Source organism: Trachinotus anak, unplaced genomic scaffold (assembly GCF_046630095.1).
Source record: "Trachinotus anak isolate AG129_WGS33_773 ecotype Australia unplaced genomic scaffold, CSIRO_AGI_Tana_v1 ptg000021l, whole genome shotgun sequence".
NCBI lineage: Eukaryota > Metazoa > Chordata > Actinopteri > Carangiformes > Carangidae > Trachinotus > Trachinotus anak.
The window spans coordinates 1,196,964-1,223,467 of NW_027273872.1; the positions used below are offsets into that span (position 1 = coordinate 1,196,964).

A 26,504-nucleotide genomic window follows, 5' to 3' on the forward strand; every position below is an offset into this window, starting at 1 on the left:
GAAACTGACAGAGAGAGGAAGAGGCAGAGGTGGAGGGAGGGGACGGGCTCTGGTGTCAAACGACTTCACTTGACGGGAGATGGCTTCTCTCTCTGTGATTCATTACCTACATAGCGTTGATCATACTTTTAATTAGCGGTATTCTGTGGTGTTTCACAGCTCTCCTGACACAACAATGGACTCTAACATTATGGAGATAATAGAGGAATTCATGGAAAGTGCGTTGGCGCAATGGGTACGTCATCTATCATCTATCATCTATCATCTATCACTGTACTCAGAGAAAAGGTCATTTCTAGAGGGACAGAGGGACAGTGACACAGGGTCCAGAAACTGGGGGCTCGGACAGGGACCAGTTCTGTAGTAAGTCCTGCATCATTTCCAGTGACAAATATTAAGAACTTGGTATCTTCTGGAGCAGCCTGCTCTCCAGTAGCCTAGCGACTGTTCATCCAAATGAATATAAAAGTAGGAGCTGAATAAACAGCAAAAAAACAGCCCTGGTGTCTTTGTGCTGTTGTGTACAGCTAAACAAACTCTACTTCTCCTTTTGCCTCTTAGTGACCAGCTTTTTTTTCCTCCTAGCTTTGACACTTCCGTGTCCTTGGGTAGTTTCAGATTTGAAAATAAAGTAGAGTTATTTTCTGTGCATTCAAGAGAACTTAGTCTCATTAAAATCAGGTGAGGATTTGTAGCATCAGCAGCAGACTGAATTTCCAGCTGGGTTTTTCTCATTGGAAACCAATCAATCAATTTTCCCCTTCTGGTCAATGAACAGTGTTTATGATAAAGAGTGGTGTATGCTGTGCTGAAGCTTATAAGGATAAACTTTATTGTTGTCCTCCAAAGATGAGGTCAAAGGTCAGTTTCAGCAGGATGCCTGCAGCTGGTAGAGGGTCAGTGTTTGCTCAAGGGCACTGCAGCAGGGCGGTTATTCACTGACACGAGAGCTGTCACCCTGCGTCACATATGTTGAAGGACATTCACTGTAACTGCTCTGCTGCCACGTCCAGCGCTCACACAGGGACACGGGCTCCTCTGCCTCCCCTCATCAGCTGAACCGATCGAGCTTGTTACTCTGTTTACCCACGGTGCAGTTTTTAGACGGTGCAGGTGGGAATAAACCTCATTATATTGCAGTTTGCATTGGCACAGCTCTTCTTAGCAGAGAGAGGGACCTTGGCTGCAGTCCTGCTTGGCTGCCTGTCACTGTGAAGTGCTTCCCAGTGTGAGAGCACAGATCCCACCTGTCCAGACAGGTGCACCGACTCAAGTGGCTTCCTGTGTGAAAATGTTTGTGCCTCTCCTCGTCTCTCTCCCTGTACCTATTTTCTGCTCCTGTCTCATGTCTTCCTTGTCTTGTCCACCTCCTGATACACACTTGTGCTTTCCTCCAAACAGACAAGATAATCGCTCCCTGTCTCTCACAGGTTCAGCTGTTTGAGAAGATGGTGGAGAGGGAGGACGGCGTCCCGCTCTACAGTCAGTATATGGAAGTGAACTCAATTTCCCAGAGTACCCGGGATGGCTACCTCAGGCTGACCAATGGGATTTTTCTCAATGAGGTCATGAGGGTCATGTAAGATTGATTTAGATTTTCTTGCTTCATTGCCTTGCAGCTTTGCAGTGCAATAAAAGTGACCACTAGAAAGGAAAGAAAAATAAGAAAGGAAAATATGAGCTAATTTGATGAACATGGGGACATTTTCCAGTGAATTGTTAATGTCAGAGAAGCATTTAAATTTTAAATTAGGAATAAAATATAGAAGAGTCTAAAGTGCTCATTTTGAGACATTCGTGGGGAAATTTGCAGTAGAAAATGACTAAAAAACAAAAGCTAGTGTAACCTTGGGGTTAGTTGCAAAAATTGGCTGTCGCTTTTATTAAGTCAAAAAGTGGGAATAGTGGGAACCAATCCTCCACTTAAACTCCAAGGTCATTTCTAGAGTGAAGCCCATTAAAAAGCATTGAAATAAGGAAGGCCAATAAGTGAGTAAGTAGGTTTTTAGCCATGCTAGTGCTATAGCTTCAGGGCAAATTCAGCTCCTCCTCAAAATGCATTGTGATCAGTGTCCCCTCACACTGTCTCCAGTGCCATCAACAGGTTCACATTTTTATTCTTTTTCTTTCTTTCATGAACAAATACCTGCAAACTAATGACACTCCTTCGTGTTTATTGCTAACTGGCTAATGTTAGCATGCTAAAACATAAACAGAGGTCTGCTGAAGGCAGACCGGAGGGAATATGGAGTCTTCTAATGGCAATATGTCAGGATCTCTGTGTGAACAGGGCATAAAATGGTGAACTTAGCATTGTTGTTGTGAGCAAGTCTGCATGCTAGTGTTGCACCAAAGGGCTGCTGCTTTACAGCCCCACATAGCTGCTAGCATGGCTTCAGAGACTCCACCTGATTTTTTCTTGCATAAAATTTGATATAACCTTGATCACATTCTCTTTTGTAAACTCACTTTGTTCTGCAGTCAGTGTGACGGGATGGCATGAATGTATGACCCATTAATATTTGCCACAAATTTCCAGTGAATCGTGAAATGGGGTTCTGCATATGTGCCACCCTGTTAGTCGTCTGCAGAATTCCTAATCTCTGTGTTCAGATTTCAGCAGAATAAAACCTTTTCTCCCTCAACTGGCAAAACAAGATCCGAGTCAGTATTTGGCGAACAGCTGATTAATTTGGCCTGACCTATGCCACGTTATTTCAACAAATAATTGCATGAGGATTCTCACTGCCTGCTTCTCAGGCTCATTAAAATTTTATTCACTCTCTTCTTAAATGCACCGTTGCATAAGAATTTCTCATCAGCAGAGATGTGGTGCTTGGCTTTTTGATCAAGCTGCAGTAAATACCCCGCCTTGTCTTTTCTGTGTTCCCAGAGACCCAAACCCCACAGTGGAGCGGCTGTACAACAGTGGGAGAGATGATCACATGCTGAGAATACAGAACTTTTCTATTTTAATTCGACACCTCAGAGCCTTCTACCAGGTAGGGGGGGTCGGGGGGGGGGGCTGAGGGTGAGGTCCAGGAGTTAGATCAGAGCATCAGGTGGGAAATCAGGAGTGATGTGCTGAGAATCAACAGAGCATGCACAGGTTTTCTCCAGAGTTTTAAACATTGTCTCCCTGAAGTGGGTGAAGCCCCTTGAATGTACAATGAATGCTTCAGTCTATTAAAGCGTTGCACTGTTTTTGACTCCTGAGATACAGAATGAAAGAGCTTGTGACAACAATAGAAGTACCACAGTCTCTCTTTTGACTTTTAATTTCATTTTGTGCACTTTATAAACAATACTTTATGAGAAATTTTAATGTTACTTAAGAATTGTCAATGTGCTGCACAGTTGAGGGAAAACTGGTTTTAGTTTTTTATTTATTTTTCTTGCATATCCCTCTTTTCTCTTGCCCTTTATGTATTAGTTGTCATCTAACATAAAAAGTCAAAAAGTATAAAAAAGAGATTGACTGACAGTGATCTCTCTCATATACTTGGGTTCTGGAAATCACAGAACAAGAACCTTTAATCAGTTATAACAATAAATGTGATTTGTAGCTGAATTATGATTAATTATAATTTTCTGTATGTACAAAATAAACATTTGAGAAATATAACAATAGTATTGATTCTTAGACGTTACCTGTTATCACCATATATTTTAAGATGAAATCGTGTTCTGCAATAGAAAGACTTCAGCAGTTATTCCTGAGGTGCGAGGCAACCTTGATGTTTCATTGCTGACTGATACACAGCTACACCATCAGGACCCAGAGATATACAGGAAACTGGCTTATGAGTAGCTGTCCACTGAAGTGATCACTATGCATGAGAGATGTCAGCACGTTCCAAGCAAAGTCTGTGCCAGAATTATCCTCGGTAAAGCCACTTGTCATTTTTACAGTTCAGTTTAATTGAAACTAAGAAAACAAGCTGGGAGTGTTGGTTAGTGAGTTTCTGAGGTGCTGGAGGGCAAATCGACGGCCAGCTTCAGCCAGTATTTAGACAGTCGTGACAGCGGTATCAAGTTTCTTATCTAACTCTCAGCGAGAGAGCGACTGTGTATCTTCTAAAGTTTCGAACTATTTCTCTGGCTTCTATTTCTATGGTAGTTTTATCTCTGCGTGAGTAAAACTTCAATAAAACTTAACTGGATATTTTGATACCTTGTGAAACTCTTTTGACCTCCACTGGTCATCACACAGAGAAGTACTGCTGAGGCAAACCTGCGACACAGTGATACCAGCTACATAGTCATTTGGAAATGGTCTGACTCCGGACTGAGCTGTGCTTTAGAAAAACGCCCAATTCACTCTCTCGCACTTGTTCCAAAAACACTGGTGTAATGGCTTTTTTGTGGCTGCACTGAAATGACTCCCAGTTCATCATAAATAGAAAAGTCTTGTAAAAGCACTGAAATATCCCTCTAAAACATAACTCAGGGCCACACCAAATGGCGAGGGAGAGGGAGTGCTGGAGGAGGGCTGAGAAACAGTTGTCTCAATGTAAGGTGGTAAAAACACAGGACAAGATTAAGTTCAACTATAAGTCTCAACACTTGCCACTTTGCCTAAAATTACTGTAGAAAGTTTGAAGTGCATGCGTAGGGTGAGGGAGGACTCGCACAAAAGAGAAGATGAAACACAGAAAATTTCCCCCCTCAGTAGACGTGTCCCTGCTTATTATCAGGCAAATGGAGTGAGAAAAAGTGGAGGAGTGGCGAGCTGAATCTTTTATGGTTAGGGGGTTGAGGAAGGAAAGAGAATAAAAATCTATCAAATAGCTCTCAGTATCATGCATTTCATAACGTGCATTGTAGGTGCCTTTGGCATTTGAGGAAATGACACAATTCTTTCCCTGGAGGATGATTCAAAAGCCTCTGTTCTGAGCGAGAGAAAGCCTCCCCCAAGCGTTAGTCAAGTGGACTGAGCTTAGCTTGTCACACAAAATAAACACAAGTCCACCAGGTTTCACTTCCTAATTTTCTGTGAGTCACTGATGTCCTCTGCAAGCCCAGAGCAGGACGAGACGCTGGGGATAATTGGAAGCTCATATCAGTGGGCATTGCACTAGAATTTCAGCAGGTGAAGTCAGAATAGGCTCCATTGTCCCTGCGGACGGTTATTTCCACATTGGTCAGGCTGTTACATCTCACTGTCTGTTTTTTTGATGCTAGTTTGCTCAGTATGTGTTTGTGTGTGTGTTTGTGTGTGTGTGTGTGTGCGTGTGTGATAGAATGACACGAGTGTGGCGAGCCACAGCAACAGTGTGCAGCCTGGCAGGCTGAATTTTCTCTGCTGTGACCTCAGCTTCTCTAATGCAGTGACTGAGCTATTTGTGTCAATGATGCAAACATGAAGGCAGAGAACCTCCACAGTTTAGATTCAGTGATAATGAACAGGTGTCTGTCACTGTTCTGTTCTCTGTTCTCCTCTGTTTGTCCTCTGTTCATTTCTGTTCTGCGCTGCACTGTTCTATGTTCTATTCTATTCTGTCTGTACTGTTCTATTCTATCTCACTGCACTATTCTATAGTACAGGCAATAAACACATCCTATTCTATTCTATTCCACTCGAAAAGCCTTTAATGCTGTTGAATGGAGACACTTTGTTTTCAACCTTCTCCTAATGGGATTTTAAATGTTAATTTCTCTTGGCTACTAATTTATTAACCGCATTAAGAGATCTCTGTCGTCAGTAAACCGTGACATTTCTAAGGCTACTGAACATCCAATAAATGATGTTTGAATTAACATAAAAAACTACAAATGAAATCTGGTCTGCACACATTCATACAGATAACGGAGTGTGAAAGTGAGGCAGCAGAAGAACTGAAAATCCAAACTTGTCTGTGGAATAACTGAAGAAAGATGAATTTAGAAAAGATAAAGTTAGATCTCTTCTTAATTCTCTTCACCACTGCAGCCAGCAGCTTGATGAAAAATGTTTTTCCAAATTCAAGAGTGTTGTATACAGCAGTAAAACTAATTAACTAAAACTAATTCCATCGTGATGCTTCTAGAAATTAACCAAGAGAGAAAGCGGTCTGAACTCCAAGGATAACACAGAGAGTTGTACTATGTATTACTCCTACTGTTAATCTCTCACTTAAGCAGAGTATATTAATGTACCAAATGACGATGTATGAAATACAGTACAGGAGGGATTTAAGCTAATACAACTAAGTGTGTATCTTGGCTGTGTGGTGCTGGAGAGGGAACTCTTCATGAGAGGACATGAGCATGCCAACAACAACAGGCAGCTTCTATATAATTTCCAGTCCGGCTAATCTCCTGCAGGAGTCTGTTTGGCATTATGAACTATGAGGCTGAACGCTGACCAACACAGAGCTGCACTGGATAATGCCCCACATGCCCTGAAGGAGCAGGAACTTCAGGTTGGCTGCACATGGCTCTGATGCCAAACTCGCACTCGATGGAGTAGCTGAGGGGAGCGCCTGCCTCTCGGTACACTGCCTTTCTCACTGTACACTTTATAAATTACACTAAGCTGCAGAGAGAGAGAGCTGTAATTGTGACTTGCTCCTGTACTCTGGTGATTTTGCAGTGATGGATCACGGGAGGATGTGAACAGGCTTTCAGAACAGTTGGGAAAGGAGCTAGCCAACGTCAGTGTGTGGCTCTTTGACAAAAACATTTTTAATTAACTGGTCCTTTCAGAGTTTAAGACCAATTACTAGCAGGAAAGTAACAGGCTGGTGACCTGCTGCACTGGTGCTGCACTGGACACCATTGTCGGAGGAGCAAAGCGATGCAGCTTCACATGACAAACTGTTGCCAGGAGAATTTCTGAGGCGTTTGCTGTCCAGCTAGATTAGACAGATAGTCATTCAGAAACTGAAAGAAAATGTGTCCAAGATCTTGGAGCAGAAACTGCAGTTTGCTGAAACAAGCTGACCACAGTGTTAGTGGGCTTCTGCTCATCTTTTACACATTATAAATGCTTTCTAGCACAGGACCAACACCACAGCACCAACATCCAGATGGAGGATATAGGACCAATGGTCCACAGCATCACCATCTAACTTGAGGGGACATGTCCCTTCTCATTTTTGAGATTCAGTGTCTTTGGTAAAACGCTTTCTGTTTTTTCCCCTTTGTATCGACCTGCCTGATCTAGTTCAGTTCAAATACATGTTTGTGACATGTATAAAGTAAACAACAGGTTTCCAGTCACATTATTTTGTTATATGAGAATTATTTCTGTTACTAAGTTGTTGGATGTCTTATTCATAGTTAGTTGTTGTTAGTTGTTGTGTGATGTCCTTCTGAGCTGTCTGTTACTGGAGGTATATGTTGTTTATGTAGATGCAATTTTGTTATTATTTCTGTCTTAGTTCAGTCTGTTTAGTGTGTAAACTGTGAGTGGGCACTAATGGTGCGTTCATTTTTGAATTTATGTGGTCTGTTACTAGGAAGAATAGCCTCTGTTGTGATTAAGATAATCTGGATCTATCAAAGTATTTTAGCGTAGCTGTGACAGGAAATGAGGGAAGAGAAAAGAGGGATGACAAGCAACAAAAGAATCCAGTCTGACTTCAACTGGGCCCATTGCAGGTTTAACACCTTAAACTGTGGTTGACAAACAACGTGATGGAGGTGGGTTTTTTTTACTGTTTTACTTTTGGAATTTCTGCTCTTTCATTTCTTGTTATTTATAATCCAGCGTATCAACAACACTGATATCTCTGTGACAAATACAATCAGCCAATAATAATGGCCGTGATAATGCACAGGTCCGGCTCTAGTGAGTAGCTTGTTTGCTGTAGTTACTCAGTTTGTTGTTGGTAAAGGGTTCTGGTTGTGCATGACGTCTCTTGTGGTCTGTACGTGGGTAATGTGCTGTGACTGCATCACCCACATCACCCACATCTTTAAAGTACAGGAGCAACAATGGAAACACTTCAGGGATTTAGTTACAGGACTGTTAATCCATTCATCAGATTTGTTTTTAAATATATTTTTATTACTTTTAGAGAATCCTGAAATATATTAAATCTAATCAGTGCAAAGCCTCCTTGACCCTGGAAGAAGAAGAAAGACGTCCTCTTATCGGACATCAGCTCTGTGTGTACACCACAAACTGCAGCAGGCTGGTGGAAAGTTTTGCTGTTGTTGTTTATTCAGGCTGACTGTGGGCAGACAGACGGGATGGACCAGCTGATCACTTGATAGTTTTTTTTTTTTCACTTAGCTCTTCACATTTATTTTTTTCTTCAGGAAGACCTGCAGCAGTTGATACTGATGCCCCTCCCAAACGTTGCCATTCTGGGGCAGGACCCCCTAACAGGTACAAGATAACAACATGATCCTATCAGTGCCCTGTCTCTCAGCAGCTAGAAAGTAATTACACTTTATATACGAGTCCATATCTGTGCTATCTGTGAAACACATTAAGGTGATAATGATAGGGAGGATTGTGGTGGGGGTGGAAGATGATGATGATAATGATGATGATGACAGTTATTTCTGTGTCCTCAGAGGCGGCCGTGGAAGAGCTCAGGCGACTGCTGCTCCTCTTGCTAGGATGTGCTGTGCAGGTGATCACACACTCACATGACCATCTCGCTTTCTGAAGGTCGATAATGACACAAGTGTTGTTTACGAAACCTGCAGACACACAGCGTTTCAAACAGATGGTCAGTGTTTCACATTTTTCTGCTCAGTTTGTCCAATACTCAGGTCCAGAGTAAAATAATGACTGGATGCATCACCATGAAATATGACAGAGTCCCTGGTCCCCAGAGAATAAATAAAAATCAACTGATTGTCAGACTTTTACTCTGAAGTATGGTGATGTCAGATTTGTGAATGTGAAAACTGAAGTGATGGAGAAAAAAACAGAAGTATGCCAAATAAACTGTGGCGTCAAAGTATTAATATGCTAACATACTAAATGTTAGAATCTCACTTTGAAACGTATACTTGTAAATGTTCATCCATTGCTAACATGCTACCTGTAGGTGTACTAACAGTATAAAGCTGAGCCTGACAAGCTTAGTTTAAGGCCACGTCCACACTGCTACGTTTTTATTCTAAAACACATCTTTTTTGATACGTTTTCACTTCCGTCCAAACTACTCCGGAGTTTTCAGACTCGAAATCGGAGCGTTTTAAAAAGCTGCTGGTCCCGTTTCAGTCTGAAAACTCCGGAGTTGTGTTGTAGTCTGGACGAGCGAAAACCAAACACTGAGGCCTTTGGAAACAATGAGGTAACAGCAGATCGCTCCCTGATTGGCACTGTTCAGCCTTACACTGTTTACATAAAATACAAACCCGGATTTAGTTAAAAACACAGACTTTCTTCTGGCACAGGGAAGATTTAACCATTTTCAACTGTCAAATAATTTGTATCCATCAGAAATAATTTTGTTGTCTGGTATGAAACCAACATCACAGACTAAATGTGATTATATTTTTGATAATTCAATTAATTATTTAATGTGCAAGTAATTATAAAAAAAGACAAAAAATGCCATCATGATGCAAGATGACTTAAAACCCAAAGATATTTAGTTTACAATGATGCTAAACTACTGAATGTTTGACATTGCTTGAAAACACACATCAGTGTTTGATTGATTACCAAAATAGTTTTCAGTCAACTTATCATTTCATCTCTGGTTTATTTGGCAGATATCTGTGGATATATTTTGTTATAACACACACACACACACACACACACACACTTCACACCATTTTATCCCTGTGTGTCTGCAGTGTGAGAGGAAGGAGACGTTCATTCAGCAGATCCAGTCTCTGGACATTGAGACCCAGGCGGCCATTGCCAGCTGTATTCAGCAGGTATGTTCAAGAGCAAAGTAAACAACAGCCCAAATATAAAAGGCATTCAGCGACTGGTCATCAGTATGAGAAATATTGTCCAGAGGAGACACTTCTAGAGGGATTTTTGTCCCTAAACATGATTTAGCAAAGGATTTCTTCACTGTCTGGCCTGTAGACTGACAGAGCGAAACCATGACACCTTCCTCTGTTGCTCCCAGTAAGTGTGAAAATGAGCTACCTGTCATTCTGCTGGCTGCCTTTTTAGGACCTCTGGGTGCCCCTTGCTGCACCTGTAGCATAGATCCTGCACCTCATCTCCACCTCTCACATCATCCTGTCTCCGTCATTTCTCTTCTCTCATCCTCCGCTGTCCTCTCCAATAAGTCAGAAATGCCAAATTGTGCTCTTTTTAAAAATACCCCCCGTGAATAATTGCCGGCATTACAAAAGCAGCATGTTGCAGACCAGCGTGTCTGAATTACAGTAACAGCATGTTGCCCACCAGCCTTTTCTCTGCCAGGTTTCTCAGCCTCATAAATCACAGGGGTGAGAGGTGCTCCTCTTGTGTGGATGGATGCACCCCCTGCTTGCTTTTCATATGCCTTCCACCCGAGGACATTTCAAACCTGTCTGCATGATTATTAGTTTTCATGTATTAGTCAGGCATTTTTGGACACACTTTCCCAATAGAAATGTGAGGAATATTTTTTTTCCCAGTTGCACTTCAGTGCATTTCTGCTCGGCATTCACACAACCTTCACGCTCCGTTTTGTGTCAGGTTTTCCCAGACATTGATCTTGTGATAGAGACATGCGACACTGTCCTTGCTGCAGGTGACTCAGGATCCTCGCGTGGTGCTGCCGCTGCAGTGGGAGGAGCTGATGGAGGTGGAAGGTGCAGACCTACAGTTCGTGTTCAACTCCATGGCCAAGCAGATCCAAAGCCTGCTGGCACATAAAGACACACACCTGGAGGTATGCATCTCCACACTTAAAAGATTAGTTTGACATTTTGGAAAATATATGTATTTTCTCTCTTGTCCTGAGTTAGATAAGAAGATTTATACTGCTCTCATGTTTGTGCACTAAATAAGAAACTGCAGCCAGGAGCCACTTAGCTTGGTTTAGCATAAAGTCTGGAAACAGCTAGCCTGGCCTCGTCCAAAGGTACCAAAATCTGCCAAGATAAAGTATCTTTGCTCCCAGCCAAACAAAGTCTGTGAATCACAGCATTTAGTATTTACACTTCAGGGTTTATGCAGAAATCTAATGTGGGGCTGGTAGGTGATTTTTTTTACCTTTTGAAAGGTCAGCTGTTCCCCGTGCCTCCAATCTTCATGCTAACCTGGTGCTAACCTAAGCTAGCTGGCTGTTGGTGGTAGCTTCCTGTTTATCACACAGACGTGAAAATAACATTAATCTTCTCATCTGAATCTTGCCAAGAAGGCAAAGAGGTGTATTTCCCAAAATGTAAAAATAACCTTTGAAATTATTTGATAAGATAAACACCAATGTGAAAAATACTGGAACTCAAGCTATTAGCACTGAAGCTGTTAGCAGTGAAACTGTACCTGACCTGCTGAATAATGGAGCCTTTGGAATCTGCTTAACAGGAGACACAGAAACATGTATGTACATGATTTCTTACACATTTTTTGGGCCTTAAAATGATTTCAAAAAGGTTTTTTGGGGCCTCATGGTTGAAGACTCATAGTATAACAACAATGTCCCCTTTTCAGCTCCTGCTGGGGACCTTTGATACCCTGAAAATGTGTCTGATGTTCTTGTCTGAGACCTGTACAGTGGTTTTCATCACACCAACATGATGTTTTTATGAAGAAAATTAAAGCAGCTCGTCACATATTTGATCAACAGTTTATATCTTATGGTGCTCAGATCTAATGTTCAATTTGTAGCTGTTATTTCCTACTCAGTTGGAGTAATTGTGATATTAAAATGGTGTTTCAGATGAGTAGGCTGTATGATACATTAACATTCAGAAAACATGAGGGTGGAATATAACAAAGTAAGGTCTTGGCCTTACCCCGTAAAGTGCCTTGAGATAATATATATTATGATTTGGTGCAATACGAATTGAATTGAATTGAATTGAATTGAATTTGAAAACTAAAATACACGTCACTGGACTGGAGTTACTCTCCTTCACTGTGTCAAGAAACAATAAAAACGCCCTAGACCCCAATTATTACCAAATATATAAGCATGTTTTCTTAGTTTGACTCTGTCTTGCAGTTCCACTAAGATCTGTCACCATTTTCTGCTGGATAAAAAAACATTATAGGAATTATTTCAGTGTGAATAGTGAGTAATGTTGGAAATGTTGGAATTTTTTAATGTTCTAAACCTTATTATGAGATCAGCACAGAATGAGGTCATGTGTTTTGATCAGATAATTTCCACTGACTCAAATAAGTTGTGATGAAACAAAGACTCACCTTGCTGCTCTTTATTTAAATAGTGTAACTAAATGGAAACAGAATTTTCTGTTGTTGTAATGTCATAGAAAATGTCAAATAGATCAGAAATTACAAACATAAGAGTCATTTTACAGTCATCTGTAGAACAACAAGTAGTTTAAAACCCAAGAGGTTTTTGATTTTTGTTTACAATCTCCTCTTAGTTCCTGTCACTCTCTCATACTTTTCTTGCATGTCTCTTTCTCTCTTAAAACCCCCTTTTCTCTCTGTCCATTGCCCCACTCTCTCCCTCTCTCTCTCGCTCTCTCTCTCCCTCTCTCCCTCCCTCTCTCCCCATAGAAGATAGCAGAAATGTGTCGGGTTGAGTCCCAGGCTGACTCAACCACAGCGCCTGGTTACAGCGAGGACCCACCCCAAGGTCTGGCACTCCAGCTGGCAGACAGCAAGGCCAAACTCCGCCGCCTTAAACAGCAACTGTGAGTGCACGTGTGTGTGTGTGTGTATGTGTGTGTGTCTGTGTGTGTGTTTTAGAGAGAGAGAGATGGAAAAACTCAAGAGAACCTTTATAAAAGTTGTGATAAAGGTCGACATGAAAATGTGCAAATGATTTTGTCAGTGAAATACACACAACTGTGAGTTGTTACTCAGCAGTGAGTAAAGAACCAGTCAGGTGTAATCCAGTTCACAGTGTATTTAATGTAGACTATATCATAAAGGTCACTGCTGGCCAGTTATAGTTTCTGGATATACACGTCTTTTTACATAATCTGCTCTATACTTACGGCTTTTGTGGCCAATTTATCTCAAACAAGGCTAAAAAAACATTGCATTGTGTTCGCATTTTTTAGTGCTGATGGTTTTTTATTTGACTGGTTTTAGGGAAGATAAAGGTGATCAGATATTGGATTACAAGCAGGAGATTCAAACCATGGAGGAGCAGATGAAGAAACTTCAGAAGGAGGTACAGACGTGTGACTTGTGCTGCCAAATTTATGATTTTTGTCTTTGTTATAACTTTTTTTAAGCTCTTTGGACACACAGAAAGGATCATCACCTAAAACTGAACTAACTGGTCAATGCAGCTATAATTCACTGTATTTTAGGCTTACAAAGAATAACGGACAGTAAGTTGATTCGTCTTTGGTTGTGTCAGGCTGCACACATTGCAACCAACTTTCTGTCCCAGCTGAACAGTTTAAACACATCCAGAGCAAAACTGCATGATCATGGGTCATATAAGGTCATAATGCTGCTACACTGAAGACGTCTTCCTTGAATCATTTACTCGTATTTTTCCATTGTTGTGCTGAATTTACTAACACAGATTCTTTTTTTAATATTTCAAACTCTGGGAATTTGGGAAGGTTATTTGATGCTACAACAAAATGTTTGGGTATATTCATGTAAATGATTTAAACATTTTGTCATCACTGTGTAGCTGTTACTTTAATCCACATTTAGTCCTGATGTGAACTTTAAACGGAGCTCTTGTAGAAGAGAAGACAAAAAAATGTTTTCATGTTTTTCCTCTCCTCATGAGGATATTTCATCCTCACACACACACACAGACACAGACACACACACACACACACACTCACACACCTTTCCTTGTTCCTGTATCAGACTTTGTCAACATTTGCTCTGCTGCATATCCCAGATCTGTGCACAACCTTTTTTGACCTCATCCTCACTGCTGAATATGTGTGTGTGTGTGTGTGTCTGCAGAACCGTTCCCTGCAGGGGGAGGTGAGGGGCATGCGTGCACTGCGGGATGAGCTGGACTGTGCCCGAGAGCGAGCTGCACGGGCGGAGCAGCTCCAGACTGAGCTTCAGAGCTGTAAACACAGATTGCGCAGCCTGGAGCTCATACGCACTCAGCTGAAGGTACACACACACACACACACACACACACACACACACACACACACATACACACACACACACACACTTCTGAATAAGTAATTTACACGAGAAAGAGACTAAGCAGCATGGCTACATCTACACCACCAACACACTGAGATTGTTTGGCAGTAAGTTACATATAGAAATCTCCCATACGACACAAAATCAAACACCTTTACATACATAAACACACAAACGCACACACAGGTTACAAAGGGAAGTCCTCATGTAAACATTACCAGTGAAGGTCACATCAAGAAGATCCCCCGTCTCTGAGCAGCTATTATTTTTTAAAAAGAAGAACCACTTCATCTCAAAAGCCATATATTCTGTCTCAGGGCCGTGAGCGTTTCAATCAAGAGCGAGTATGAACAAAGGCAGAGAATGAGTTTATACTGTGTGATGTCATCAGGATTTACAGCCCAGGAGCTGCTACAGTGAAGAAGAGTACGGCTTCAGTTATTGGAGCTTTTACACCCAAATGAGATTTATTCTGTGGTGGTATAAGTGTTCTGAGACACAAAATGTGCTCATATCCTTGTAAAACCCCTCACAGTGTCCTCGCTGTCACCTTCTCCGTCTTATTTGATTTATTCTGCCTCCGTGTGACAGCACAAATTAGCTGGCAGGATGAATTTTTCTCATGTTTGGATTTATAATTAATCTTTACAAATCACAGTGAAGTTTTGCAGAAGAGCTAACATTAAATGTTTATACACAGAGGTGTTGCTTCAAGAGAAACAATCCAATCACAATCAGGCTAAATTGTTGCCTTGTTTACCATCTGATTGTCTCACCACATGTTATCATAACCCACAGAAACAACTGAAATACACATTAAGTGTATTGATATTGCACGTCGTAGTTCTGAGCCCATGTTGTAGTGAGTTGTGTTTATCTTTTTTAAGACAAAATCATCATCAAATATCAAGTTTTAGAAGAATCGATTCCACTTTTCTCCGCTGAAGCTGCCTCAAAAGATCAGAATGCAAAGCAGCCATGAGTCACATTGGGTTTATATTTTTTTGATACAGGTGCCAACAGAATCTTAATTCTTGGTTGTGATATCAGAACAATAGATTTTTTTCAGTGACTTAAATAAAACATGTTTTCTACACCAAAGTTCTTCTGCATCAGTGTTGAATTATGACTTAAAACATGAAGCTGGACAAGAATTTTACCTGAATGCAAAATAGCATAAAAAATTAAAAGTTATGATTGAAAAAGATAAACATCAGACTAAATAATAACCGTTTTCAATACTCTGTTCTGCAGACACACATATTTCATACCACACTGTGTTCTGCCGTCACAATGGCCCTGGTCTCCTGGGGACTGTTGTCATTCCCTTTCTTTCTTTTCCTCACAAGTTTCTGTCTTCATCTCCATGATAAACTGTCAGATAAAGGTAAAACAAATGAGTGATTATGACTTGTAGACCTGTAACATTTCTGTAAAGACGTGGAACAATAGAGGAAACAACTACAGCAGTAACAGCTGTGGGCAGGTTAGAGGAAGTGGTTCCAACGTAAATTACAACCATAGCTCACAGAACATATGAAGTTCTGTCTGTGTTGACGTTGTTGTTGACATACTGTCCTATGTGCTGGTGCTGACATGTGTGGGTCAAAGGTCGATGAGCTTTGAAAGCTACAGCAGCGAAGACACATAAAGAAACAACATGTTCCTCTCAGCAGTTGTTTGGGCGGAGGGTCCGCCTTCCGAAAGTCTGACTGACGTGATGACAGCTCCTCCTCTTCTTATGAGTTCATGTTTCCTCTCTTTGTGCACGGCGCCCCCTGCAGGAGCAGCAGCAGCTGTGTGCGGCGCTGCAGGAGACCAAAGCTCTCCTGGAGGAGCAGCTGGCGGGAGCTCGGGCACGCTGCTCCTCACTAAGGGAGCTGGAGAGGGACAATCATCTGTTGCGTCAGAAAATCATGGATGTGGAAGCAGTGGGTGGAGCTATGTGTATTTTTGTATTTGTCTGTATAGTTAGCATATTTGTCTTTTTGTCCAGAATGTTTGTGTGATTGTGCAAATGTTTGTCTAAATTTGTGTCAGACATATTTTTAATGTGCAGGTTTTGTGTTTATATAAATGTGTGTTTGCAGTTATATTTCTGTAACATAACAGGAAATTACCAAACTTCCTGAAGAACCTTTTGTGTCATAAATGCACCTAAAAATATGTATGTATGTTGTGTGTGTGTGTGTGTGTGTATATGTGTGTGTGTGTGTGTGTGTGTGTGTGTGTGTGTGTGTGTGTGTGTGTGTGTGTGTGTGTGCAGGAGCGGGACACTGAGAGGCAGCGAGTTGATGAGCTGCTGGAGATGAACATGAGCCTTGAGGCGGACCTGAGGCACAGCAGCAGCGGCGGTGGCGGCAGAGGCGTTGGCAACATTCTGGCTCCGGTTGCTGCATTTCACCAAAGTTTCCTCCAATCAGAACTGGACTCTGATGACGAGCTGAGGGAACTGATTGGTCAGAGCACCTGCCTCTCTGCACCTTGTCATTTAAGACATTTTAATTAACTGATAAGAGAAAACATGTTGAGGCGATACTGGCCCACAGGTTATCAATCAACAATAACCGAGTCAGTCTCTTCACGTATCCGTTTCTCTTTCCCTCCGTTTCCTTTTCCCTGCTTTAATCTTTACGTCTCGGTTCCTCTGCCCCAGATCGGAAGCCGCTGAGTGTGGAGGTGGGCGAGGCTTCAACGCTGAGGCTGCTGGGAGCGGAGCAGGAGAACGCAGAGCTGAGGAGACGACTAGAGGAGCTGCAGGCCCAGCAGGAGGTCAGGGCTCAGGGGTCAAAGGTTATGACTCTATATCTGTATAATCTATAGCAGTTTATCTCTCCCCATGCTACAGGATGAAGGTCAAAGCAGGTAATAAACAAAAGACTTTGCTGTATAAATAATGAATTGTAGGGATCAGTGGCTGCAGAGACGCAGGGAGGAGGTGAGCACATACTTCCACATCACGAGGAAGAACCTTTCATGTGTTTAATGGAAATACTAGTAGAGCTGACTCGGGCTGTTGTAGATGCAAATGAATGAGGAAAAGCAGGAAGCAGCAGTTGGAGGAGCTAACCATCCGTCTCCTCTGGCTGCAGGCGGATTCTCCAGATGCCAAGGATGAGCTGGCCTGTCTGGAGACAGAGCATCAGAAGATACTCAGAGAGGTGAGCAGGGCGGGAACTAAAGGTTCAGTTTCAGATTCAACTGAAATGTACTGTACAAGGTTTTTGGGATTTTGTCAGACACAATGTTCAGTGAGAGGAGGCTCCATGTTTTTTCCTAAGAATATTTGAATAATAATAATGTTAAAAATGTTTAATCATCTTTAAAACTAAATATTCAGCACTCACAAACACTGTGTGGAAATGTCCGGTAGTTTGTAAACAAGTAGAAATCTAGAAATCTTCACTACTTTAACCAATCATTAGAGTTAGATTAGAGTTCACACACACACACACACACACACACACACAGATAACGTCCCTACACCTGCCCCATTCACATTAGGACACTAAGATAAACCCAATTCCACTTGATTTTATGTCGAATGAATATTTTCACACTCTGGGCTCTGATAACCTGTGATGGGCTGTTGGTTTGTTGATATTTTGATATTATTATGATGAAATAATTGTATATAACATAAGTAATCATATTATTGATGAGTTCAGCCCCATGAAAGTTGCACAGTATGAGACAGAAATAACTCAGAGCCTGTTCTTTAAGCCACCAGTTGATAAGAAGAAGTGACTGAATGTAAAGCTGAAAGTCTCAGTGCTGCAAATGAACATGTGGTTCTGACAGCTGCAGAAGCTTCTTATCAACCATCCATCAAACTAGATCTAAATGGATAAATCAATCTATTTATATATATGTATGTACAGTATATTACATATAGATTTTTTATTTTTACAGTGTATTCCCTATATTGTCTGAATTTGTGTTATTTTCAGGCTGCCTAGTCTGGACTCCTTAGATGCCTCTGTGTTTATTTGTGCAGAGGATTACCTCATATACTATTTTTATAAGTGACCAAAAGTCATTTTAATCAATCTCAACATTGGTATTTGTCCATCTTTCATTTCTTTCTTACTGCTGTTTTACTTCTTTGTGTTGAACCTGGATGCATTTTAAAAAAAGAACAAGAGGTGGTTCCAGTCTTTTTGCTCACAATAGATTCCAGTTCATTCATTTTCAATACATGGAAGCACCAACAGAAAAGAAACAAGGACAGAAAGAATCAAAAGGCAGAGATTCAAGCTCTGAAAAACATAGACATTGCTCTACCATTATTCTTTTCAGTTTCAAAATTTGAAGAACGAAAATGGTACTCTGAAGCAGCACCTGGAACAGCTGGTGACCAAACTGCAAGACCTCGAAGACAAGACGAAGGAGGAAGGAATGAAGAAGCCAGACCGAGAGGAGGAGGAGGAGAAGGAGGAGGAGGGGCAGAGAGGAGTCCAGGGATCCCAATCCTTCCGGGGAGAGGGGGTAGGAAGGGTGAGGATGATGGAGGGGAGGGAGAGAAGAGGAGAAATCATTGGGACCCAGAGGGAAGCAGGAGTTGGTGAGGAGGTGTTCCATGTTCAAGGGGGGCCAGGTGAACCATGTAATGAGGAGCCTGAGTCCAAAAGGAGGGGAGAGGCAGAGGGAGGACAGAAAGAAAGGGAGAGAAGGGAGAAAGAAAGTGAGCTAAAGAAGGAACAGACCGCACTGACATCAAGCTCAAAAAGCTCACAAGATAACTCAGAGACCTCAACTGCAGACCAGGCTGTACGCTCCCTGCCTGCTCCTGATGTGGAGCTTCTGACAACCCGGCTCCAGGAGGCCCAGGAAGAGGCTGACAGGCAGGCAACTGTGGCCCAGGACCTGCACTCCAAGCTGGGAGAGCAGAGCAGGAAAACCTGGGAGGCTGAGCAGAGGCTGGTGGTCCTGGAGGCAGAGCTGCAGCGTCTGAAGAAAGCTGCAGAGAGTCTGGGAGAGGCCCGCAGGCAGATAGAGGTATGGATGGATGGATGGGTGAATGGATGGATGATGGATGGATGGATGGAAGGATGGATAGATGAATGGATGATGGATAGATGAATGGATGGATGGATGAATGGAAGTGTGAGTCAGAGGGACGCTCAGTAATGCATGAGCGATTAAGTTGAAGATTGTATGAAATGCTAATAGAAAATGAAAATAATGGGTGTTTGGTTGGAGGGATGGATGAATTAATGACGTGTTGGATGAACTAATATAAGAAATTTATCAAGGTAATGATTCATAAAATGATGCAGGTAGCAGCTGCATGGATTCATTTTAATGCACTGCTTTATGATACAATATGCATAGAGAAAATCATTATTTACTAGTTATTATTTAATAGTTATATTCAGTTTATAAGCAGTTCAGAGGAAATCCTTTCAAAGAATTGTTGCTCTAGACTTAAATACCTCAACAGCTGAACTGAACCCAACTGAAAACTGTTGTGGCTATATATTTGTTTTTTTAATCAAATTATATTTAAGGTTTTATGTATTTTTGTCTACCATAGAAAACTATGAGACCTGTAACAGAAATGTTACTTTTAGAGTCAGGTGTTTTCTCCCCATCGTATCAATGAGCTCAGGCTAAATAACAGAAATACCTTAGTGTTAAACAGTTAAACTGCAGCCTCCAAAATGATTATAAAATTGCGTCAAACAATTTCAGCACCTAACAAACCTGCAGACAGACAGACGTCTGCGTGGATGGATGGACGACTGTGCAGCACAATGAAATTCCCACCATTTTTCTCTCAGGTCCTTCAGTCTGAGGGTCTGGCCATGGAAGAGGAGCTGTGCCGCCTGCGGAGCCAAGCAGAGCTTCACAGGATGCAGACCACGGTCATCGCCACCCTGGAGGGAGAGCGAGCTGCACTGGAGAGAGACAGGGACACGCTACGCAGCACGGTGGACGCCCTGCGCACCGCCCAGCGCAAGGTTGGTGAGCACACAAACGCACACACATAATGTTATGACAGCTGTGACACCAACATTTTCATGACCACAGCAGATGTCACTTCAGTGGAGATGGACAAGGGGAGGATAAAAAATAAATGTACAAACCAAATGAAAGGGAACAGGCTTTTTGATGTCACAACAAACCCTCAGTGACAAAGTTTCACTCCATTTTTAATAGACAATCTCATTATTCTGTAATCTCTTTAAATAATTACTAGTTACACTGGATACTTTACATTAGATGGGGATTCTACTTGCCAAAGAAATTTCTCTCACCATCTCTGAAAACTAATTATATCACTGCAGGAGAAAATGTTCAGCAGAGCATTTCCCCAGATGTGGGTCCAGTGAAAACCAAACCAAAAAGCAGGTTTTTCAGACACTGCAGGTCGAGGTCTTTGTGAATATTGTGTTTAATGTGCTATTTGCAGTAAAATTGTGAGACATCAGAAAAATTGCAAACTAAGGAAAAGAGCAGAGCTAAATCAGCATTAAAGAAACACCATTAAAAGGATTCATGAATACCTCCCATTCAGAAAGAGTTGTAGATAATCCTTCTTCTGATGTTGTAATATTCTGTTACCCACCCTCTTCTCACACAGAGAACATCCAGCCTTTGTTGTGGATGTCGTACCTGTACTGTATATCTAACAGCCTCACACAAACATTATTGTACATATAGTTTAAATTATAGAGATGAAATACAGTTCAGACATGTTTGGACTTTACAATGTGCAGTTTCCAATTCAATGCAAATGAACTTGTTATAAGTGAATGTGTTCTGCTGTGATGATAAATCCAAAGAAACTGGATTCAATACATCTGGATGTTAACATGGAAAAGAAGTGCAACCACCCAGGTCATGGTACAAATATCAGAGTGAGGGACTGCACTCATCTGTCAGTGACCAAACACACAAACACAATATATAGATATAATACACAATACATATATAGTATTCCTTTAATTTGTAAAACAGTAAAACAAGAATCCTCTCTCTGAACATTACATCAGAGGAAACACTTGGTTTTAGAATAAATGACTTCAGAACAGTTTGCTGTTATGTTTGAAGCATATTTCATATTCAGACCAGAACGAGAAGCAGAGAGTCAGAGTTAATGGAGATGATAACAGTGCGTGTTAAATGAAACATGAAGTAGACTCTGCTCCTTTCAGCTGTAGGGAGGATTAAACCCAAACTGGAAATCACAGCTCACCTACATCCTCTTTCTCCCCTTTGCTTCCCTGTCGTGTGTATTTACAGAACTAATAACTATAATATCACTGTGTTGATTTGGTTAATTCATGGAAAAAAAAAAGAAAAAAAGGATTCTTGGAAATCTTGCACAGTTCAAAGGATCATTAACGTGTTCTGCTTTTCTTTCAGACAAACTATGGTCCTGTTTTCAGTGCATTTGTGTTGAATTCTGCTTCTTCATAATAAACATTTTTGAACCCTGCATTGTTGAAATCCGTGTTTGCAAGTGCATAGTTTTCTTCTTTTTTTTTTAGGCGTGTTGCTTAATGTTGGGCTTTTATTTAGTAATTATTTTTTTTATTTAGTGACTGTACAGGGTGCTGAGCTACATTAATATCCTCCTGGAACGTGTATTAGTTTGTGTGTTAGTGATTATAACATGTCCTTCACATTTCCTGTTGTGACCTGTCTGACTCGTGTCTCTTCTCATTAATAAATGTAGCTAATCTAAAATCACCATTAGGAATCAAGGTAGCATTAATCTTCCATCTTTCCTCTTTTCCAGGGCGACCAGTTAGAGCTCACCACCCAAACTCTCAAAGCAGAGCTGGAGCGTCAGGGCCGCAGTTTGGAGACGTCTCGTCGTCGAGTGGAGGAGCTGGAGGCAGAGCTCCGCGAGGCCACTCTGGAGGCTGAATCTCTGGCCAGGGCGCGGGACCAGGCGTTGCTGGAGGCCACACGGCTGGAGCAGGAGAAAGAGGTGTGTCAGTCGGAGCTGGACGGCCAACGGAAGGAGGGCAGGCAGAGAGAGAGGGAGGCAGCCAGACTGAGGCAGCAGCTGGAGAGCACGACCCTGGGCCTGGAGCACAGCAACCAGAGAGCTCGGGCTCTGGACGCTGAGCACAGGTACTCACACTCCTGTAGACTCACTTAACCTTGATCATGAGCTGAGGTGAGCAATTAACTTTACAAGGCATCAGAGGGAGCTACTTGCACTGTGCATTTATCTATAATGTCAACTCTTTCTTCATTCAACCTTCTGTATGACCTGTCTGTCTGTGTGTGTGTGTGTGTGTGTGCAGGCGTGTCTGTCAGCAGCTGTCTGAGTCTAAGGAGCTCTGCACTCAACTGCAAGACCTGGAGAAAGACCTCAGCACTCGATTAACCAGCATGGAGGAGGGTAAACAGCAGCTGCAGGAGCAGTGCGTAGATGCTCAGGCCAAGATTAGCTCACTGTCCCAGGTGTGTGTGTGTGTGTGTGTGTGTGACATGGTAGTTTAGTCACAGACAGTAATCACTGCTGCACTGATGTAGAGGAGGTAAACTCAGCTTATATCCCTCTATGATGTTTTTCTGTGATGATGCTAATTCAGTCTGCTCATACTGGAAAAGTGACAAAAGTCAAAGTATGTAGTTTGCAGAACAGATTTGCTGGATTTCTCAGTGTGTTGTTGAAGGACACTATTGGAGCTGCTGCTCAGATCCCTAGGAGGGAGGAAGGAGGAAGGGGCAGTGTGTGAGATCATGACCTATTTAGTTTATAGTGCACTATGTTTATTTTTGCCCTGTATCTCTCTTTTATCAGGACCTTTCCAATGAGCAGCTACGTTCTCAGAAACTGTCCACTGAAGTTGAACGTCTGAGCCAGAAACTACAAAGAGCTGAGGCTGAAAAAAAGGCGACTACAGATTCTCTCAACCAATCACAGGAGAGAATACAGTCGCTCACCCAGTGCCTTGAGAGGAGTGAATCTCTTCTCCAGTTGGAAAAGCAGAGAAGAAGTGAGGATGAGGACGTTACATCTAATTCAAATTCAGACTCGTCAAACAAAACGCATATTTGTCAGACACACACCCAGGAGACGTCACCTCTGAATCAATCTGAAGCCTGCAAAGGTCGTGACCTTTCCATTAGCCATGATTATTCCACAGGAGAGACAGAGAGGCAGCTGAGTGAGAGGCTCAGAGAGCTTGAAAAAGAGGTATGTCTCTCTGTGTTTGAATATAATGATGAATGAATGTGATGTGTGTGAATCTCATTCACAGGACGTCTGTGTGGCTCAGTGACACTTCTGTGTGAGGGAGATGATCCATATTAAGTTGAAATTCTTGCTGTAGGGATGTTCGACGACTATCAACTCACAGTAGACGGCCACCTCCCCAAGTGCAGCGCTTTATTTCCAGAGCTGCTGCTTTATCTCTGCTCATCAGTTTTTATAATGTCACCTCGGCTACTGTTAATCTTCCTTATCTCCTCTGCTGCTCTCTTGCTTCAGCTCTCACTCATTCTTTAGCTCTCAAACACACACACATAAACTCTAACATCAAACTGTAAGCGGCGGCTCCGGCATCGCCAAGGTCAGGTTTCATTCAGTGCATTGTTCAGTAGGTGTGGTGCTGCATTAACTCCAGAGGAAGCAAAGCACTTTCACCTTGAGAGTTCAGTTCCTGGTCCCATCCATACTAAGCTGGTTCATACAGAGGTTCTCAGACCCTTTAGTACAAGAACCACTGCACAAACCTTTTTTCTGAAATATTAGATAATTTCACCTCTTTTGAACTCAAGCTAATAATAAAACAACCTGAGAAGTTTAGAAGGAAAATCACTATCTGATCTTAAACATGACAGACGCTGCTGGTTTAATCCTCAATAAAGCGTTTTATTTTATAAGATCATGTAAAAGGCTTCAAGCAGAAATCAAGGAAAAAATAACAACTGAACATCCTCCATCCTCCTGCAACTCTTCTTTCAAGGGCATATGCATGCACACATACACACCACAAGCCACAAGCCAAGGCTGTGAGCCTGTAGCTACTCATCATAAATCCACTGTCTCAACCAACCAACACATTTAGATATTACAGGAAAGTTTAGCAGCCTGTTACCTGCCCAGGAGAAGTTCAACACTTTTCCTTCTGAAGTGTCGTGCACATCCATCTGCATTTGTAGAACAGCCAATAGAAACTCTCTCTCCCTCTTAAAAGACCTGTGATTGGCCAACGTCTCCCATCACTTCTAAAGCCTGAAAACAGATCCAGGAGGAGGTGCAGATGTCGAGTTTGCTCTCAGACCACTTGAATTACAAAATGGTGAAAGGTGGAAGTGGAATTTTTGCCCATTGATGCTAAAAAGTTTCTGCTTACAGCAGCTTCACAGTAAAATCTTAAACTGAAAAGTAACTAATTGCTTCCAAACAGGATGGAAGAGTAAAAGAGTTCAGTTCCCTCTGAAATGTTGTGGATTAGAAGTAGAGAACAGCATCAAATGGGAATATTCAGGCATTAGTTACACCATAGTTCATCACTATAGAGAGTCTACATGTTATTTTCCACCACTGACGTTGGCTCGGAGCATGGTACCATGAAAAAGCAGAGAAAAATCCCCTGCGTGGCAGTGATTCAATTAGGTGCTGGTGAAAAAAGAGCCATGGAAGACCAGAAATGAGCTGCAGACGATGCCCACATGAAATGTGTTGTTGCTCTGCCAATAAATAAATAAATCCATTTCTCCTGTGTAGTGGGAGGAAAGCTGCAAATTCATTTTAATATTGGAAACAAAATTATTTAACTTCAGTAGTTTTGCAAAGTAATTTTTTCTCTTAATATCTAATCTATCCATCACGATGCCCAGTCAACATATTCCTTTATTTATCAGCGCAGATTGTCACAGTCAGCTCAAGAGTTTACATTTCAGTGGACTCAGTGACACAGAGGATGGATTTAATCTCTGCATCTTTAGACAAACGTCATGTGAAGCTGCTGCAGAGGTAGCACAGCCTCTGAGGCAGCTGCTGGTGCACAGGGATGTGGATGCTCTCTCAATCCACTGCTTCCTCCCTCAGAAAGCGGCGATGATTGCAGGACAGGAGGCTTTGCTGTCGCGGTTGTCCGAGTCCCAGGAGGCATGTACGCACTTTAAGGAACAGCTGGAGGCTCTGCGCCGGCACTCCCTCAGCCTGCAGGACTCCTGCACCAGCCTGCAGACACTCAACACCCAGCTACAGGTGACCTACCACACACAGCAGCACAGTTCTGCCCCCTTATTTAATTATTTTTCAACTTGGAAACAAGAACTTTTTGGAGTTTTAGAAAATGACCTCACATAATTTTAAACCCTTGGTCGTCCTAAATCAAAACACATTGATTCTTTTGTGGTGAAACTTTACTTTTTAAGGAAGGGACACGCCATATTTAAAGAAACAGAGAAAAATGCTCATTCACTTTCTTACCAAGAGTTGGATGAGAAGATTAATACCATTAAATATGTATCTGAAGCCAGCAGCCTGTTAGCTTAGCTTAGCATAAAGACTGGAAACAGGGGGAAACAGCTAGCCTGGATAACAATAAATAACAAAAGATAAATGTACATGCAGGACTCTTTCTCTCCTGGAGTCTCTGTTTGTTGCCTTACATCTGCTGCTCTGGCTCCATATTTACTCTACAGACACAAAGATTGTGTCACTCTTCTTATTTACTTTCAGCAAGAAAGTAGAAACTAACAAAATGTCAAACTATTCCTTCAAGGTGTCAAAACTACTCTCTGCATTGTATCTGAATTCATTTTTCATCAGTTTGAAAGTGACATATTACATATTCATGTCCATGGTGCATTTTATGCACCTGAATGTTCTACGTGATGATGATCTGTTCTGTTCCACATACACATGAACAGGTGGACCAAGCATCACTCAGCTCCCAGCATTCAGCGGTGTTAGCCCGCTGCAGCGAGAGCGAGGCCCGGTGCGCGGCTCTCGAGGCGGAGTCTAAGGTATGGGCGCGGGAGCGGGAGGAGTCAGTGGCCAGGATGGAGGCTCTGAGGAGGGACCATGAGCGGATGACGGTGCTGCAGCAGCGACAGGAGGTGGAGCTGGAGGAGCTGCTGGACAAACACTCTCAGCTGAGGAGCAATCTTCGCAGCCTGGAGGCCCAGCACAGGGAGCTGGAGGCCAGGTACAAACACACTGACTGTTAAAATAGACTTAACATCATAATAATAGCAAGTGAAAAACAAGAAATTCTCACTGCAGCCAGCAGAGTTTTTATTCTTGTTATATCTGTGAGGACTATAAGTTTTACTAAGAATAAAAATACACACAAAAACAACAAAAACCCACTAACACAGCTTATGTCCTTTAAAGATGGAGTGTCTC

General features: G+C 42.0%; 1 protein-coding gene across 4 annotated transcripts in view; it reads left to right on the forward strand.

Moving 5' to 3' along the window:
- Window positions 1-30: 30 nt before the first annotated feature.
- ccdc88b (coiled-coil domain containing 88B) overlaps window positions 31-26,504 on the forward strand; it is a 39,161-nt gene continuing 12,687 nt past the window's right edge. The window contains exons 1-21 of one of the 4 annotated variants that reach the window (XM_071457522.1): window positions 31-235; window positions 1,431-1,579; window positions 2,894-3,002; window positions 8,248-8,317; window positions 8,509-8,567; window positions 9,748-9,831; window positions 10,647-10,787; window positions 12,590-12,726; window positions 13,130-13,211; window positions 13,976-14,134; window positions 15,958-16,104; window positions 16,440-16,632; window positions 16,830-16,945; window positions 17,266-17,334; window positions 18,473-19,171; window positions 19,957-20,136; window positions 21,921-22,261; window positions 22,438-22,597; window positions 22,941-23,336; window positions 25,197-25,358; window positions 26,027-26,304. In XM_071457522.1, coding sequence (XP_071313623.1) covers window positions 176-235; window positions 1,431-1,579; window positions 2,894-3,002; window positions 8,248-8,317; window positions 8,509-8,567; window positions 9,748-9,831; window positions 10,647-10,787; window positions 12,590-12,726; window positions 13,130-13,211; window positions 13,976-14,134; window positions 15,958-16,104; window positions 16,440-16,632; window positions 16,830-16,945; window positions 17,266-17,334; window positions 18,473-19,171; window positions 19,957-20,136; window positions 21,921-22,261; window positions 22,438-22,597; window positions 22,941-23,336; window positions 25,197-25,358; window positions 26,027-26,304 — 3,791 coding nt within the window. In that variant the 5' untranslated portion in view covers window positions 31-175. Of the gene's footprint in view, window positions 236-1,430; window positions 1,580-2,893; window positions 3,003-8,247; window positions 8,318-8,508; window positions 8,568-9,747; window positions 9,832-10,646; window positions 10,788-11,293; window positions 11,441-12,589; window positions 12,727-13,129; window positions 13,212-13,975; window positions 14,135-15,957; window positions 16,105-16,439; window positions 16,633-16,829; window positions 16,946-17,265; window positions 17,335-18,472; window positions 19,172-19,956; window positions 20,137-21,920; window positions 22,262-22,437; window positions 22,598-22,940; window positions 23,337-25,196; window positions 25,359-26,026; window positions 26,305-26,504 lie in introns of those variants that run through there. The other 3 variants (XM_071457523.1, XM_071457524.1, XM_071457526.1) reach the window with 3 other exon arrangements.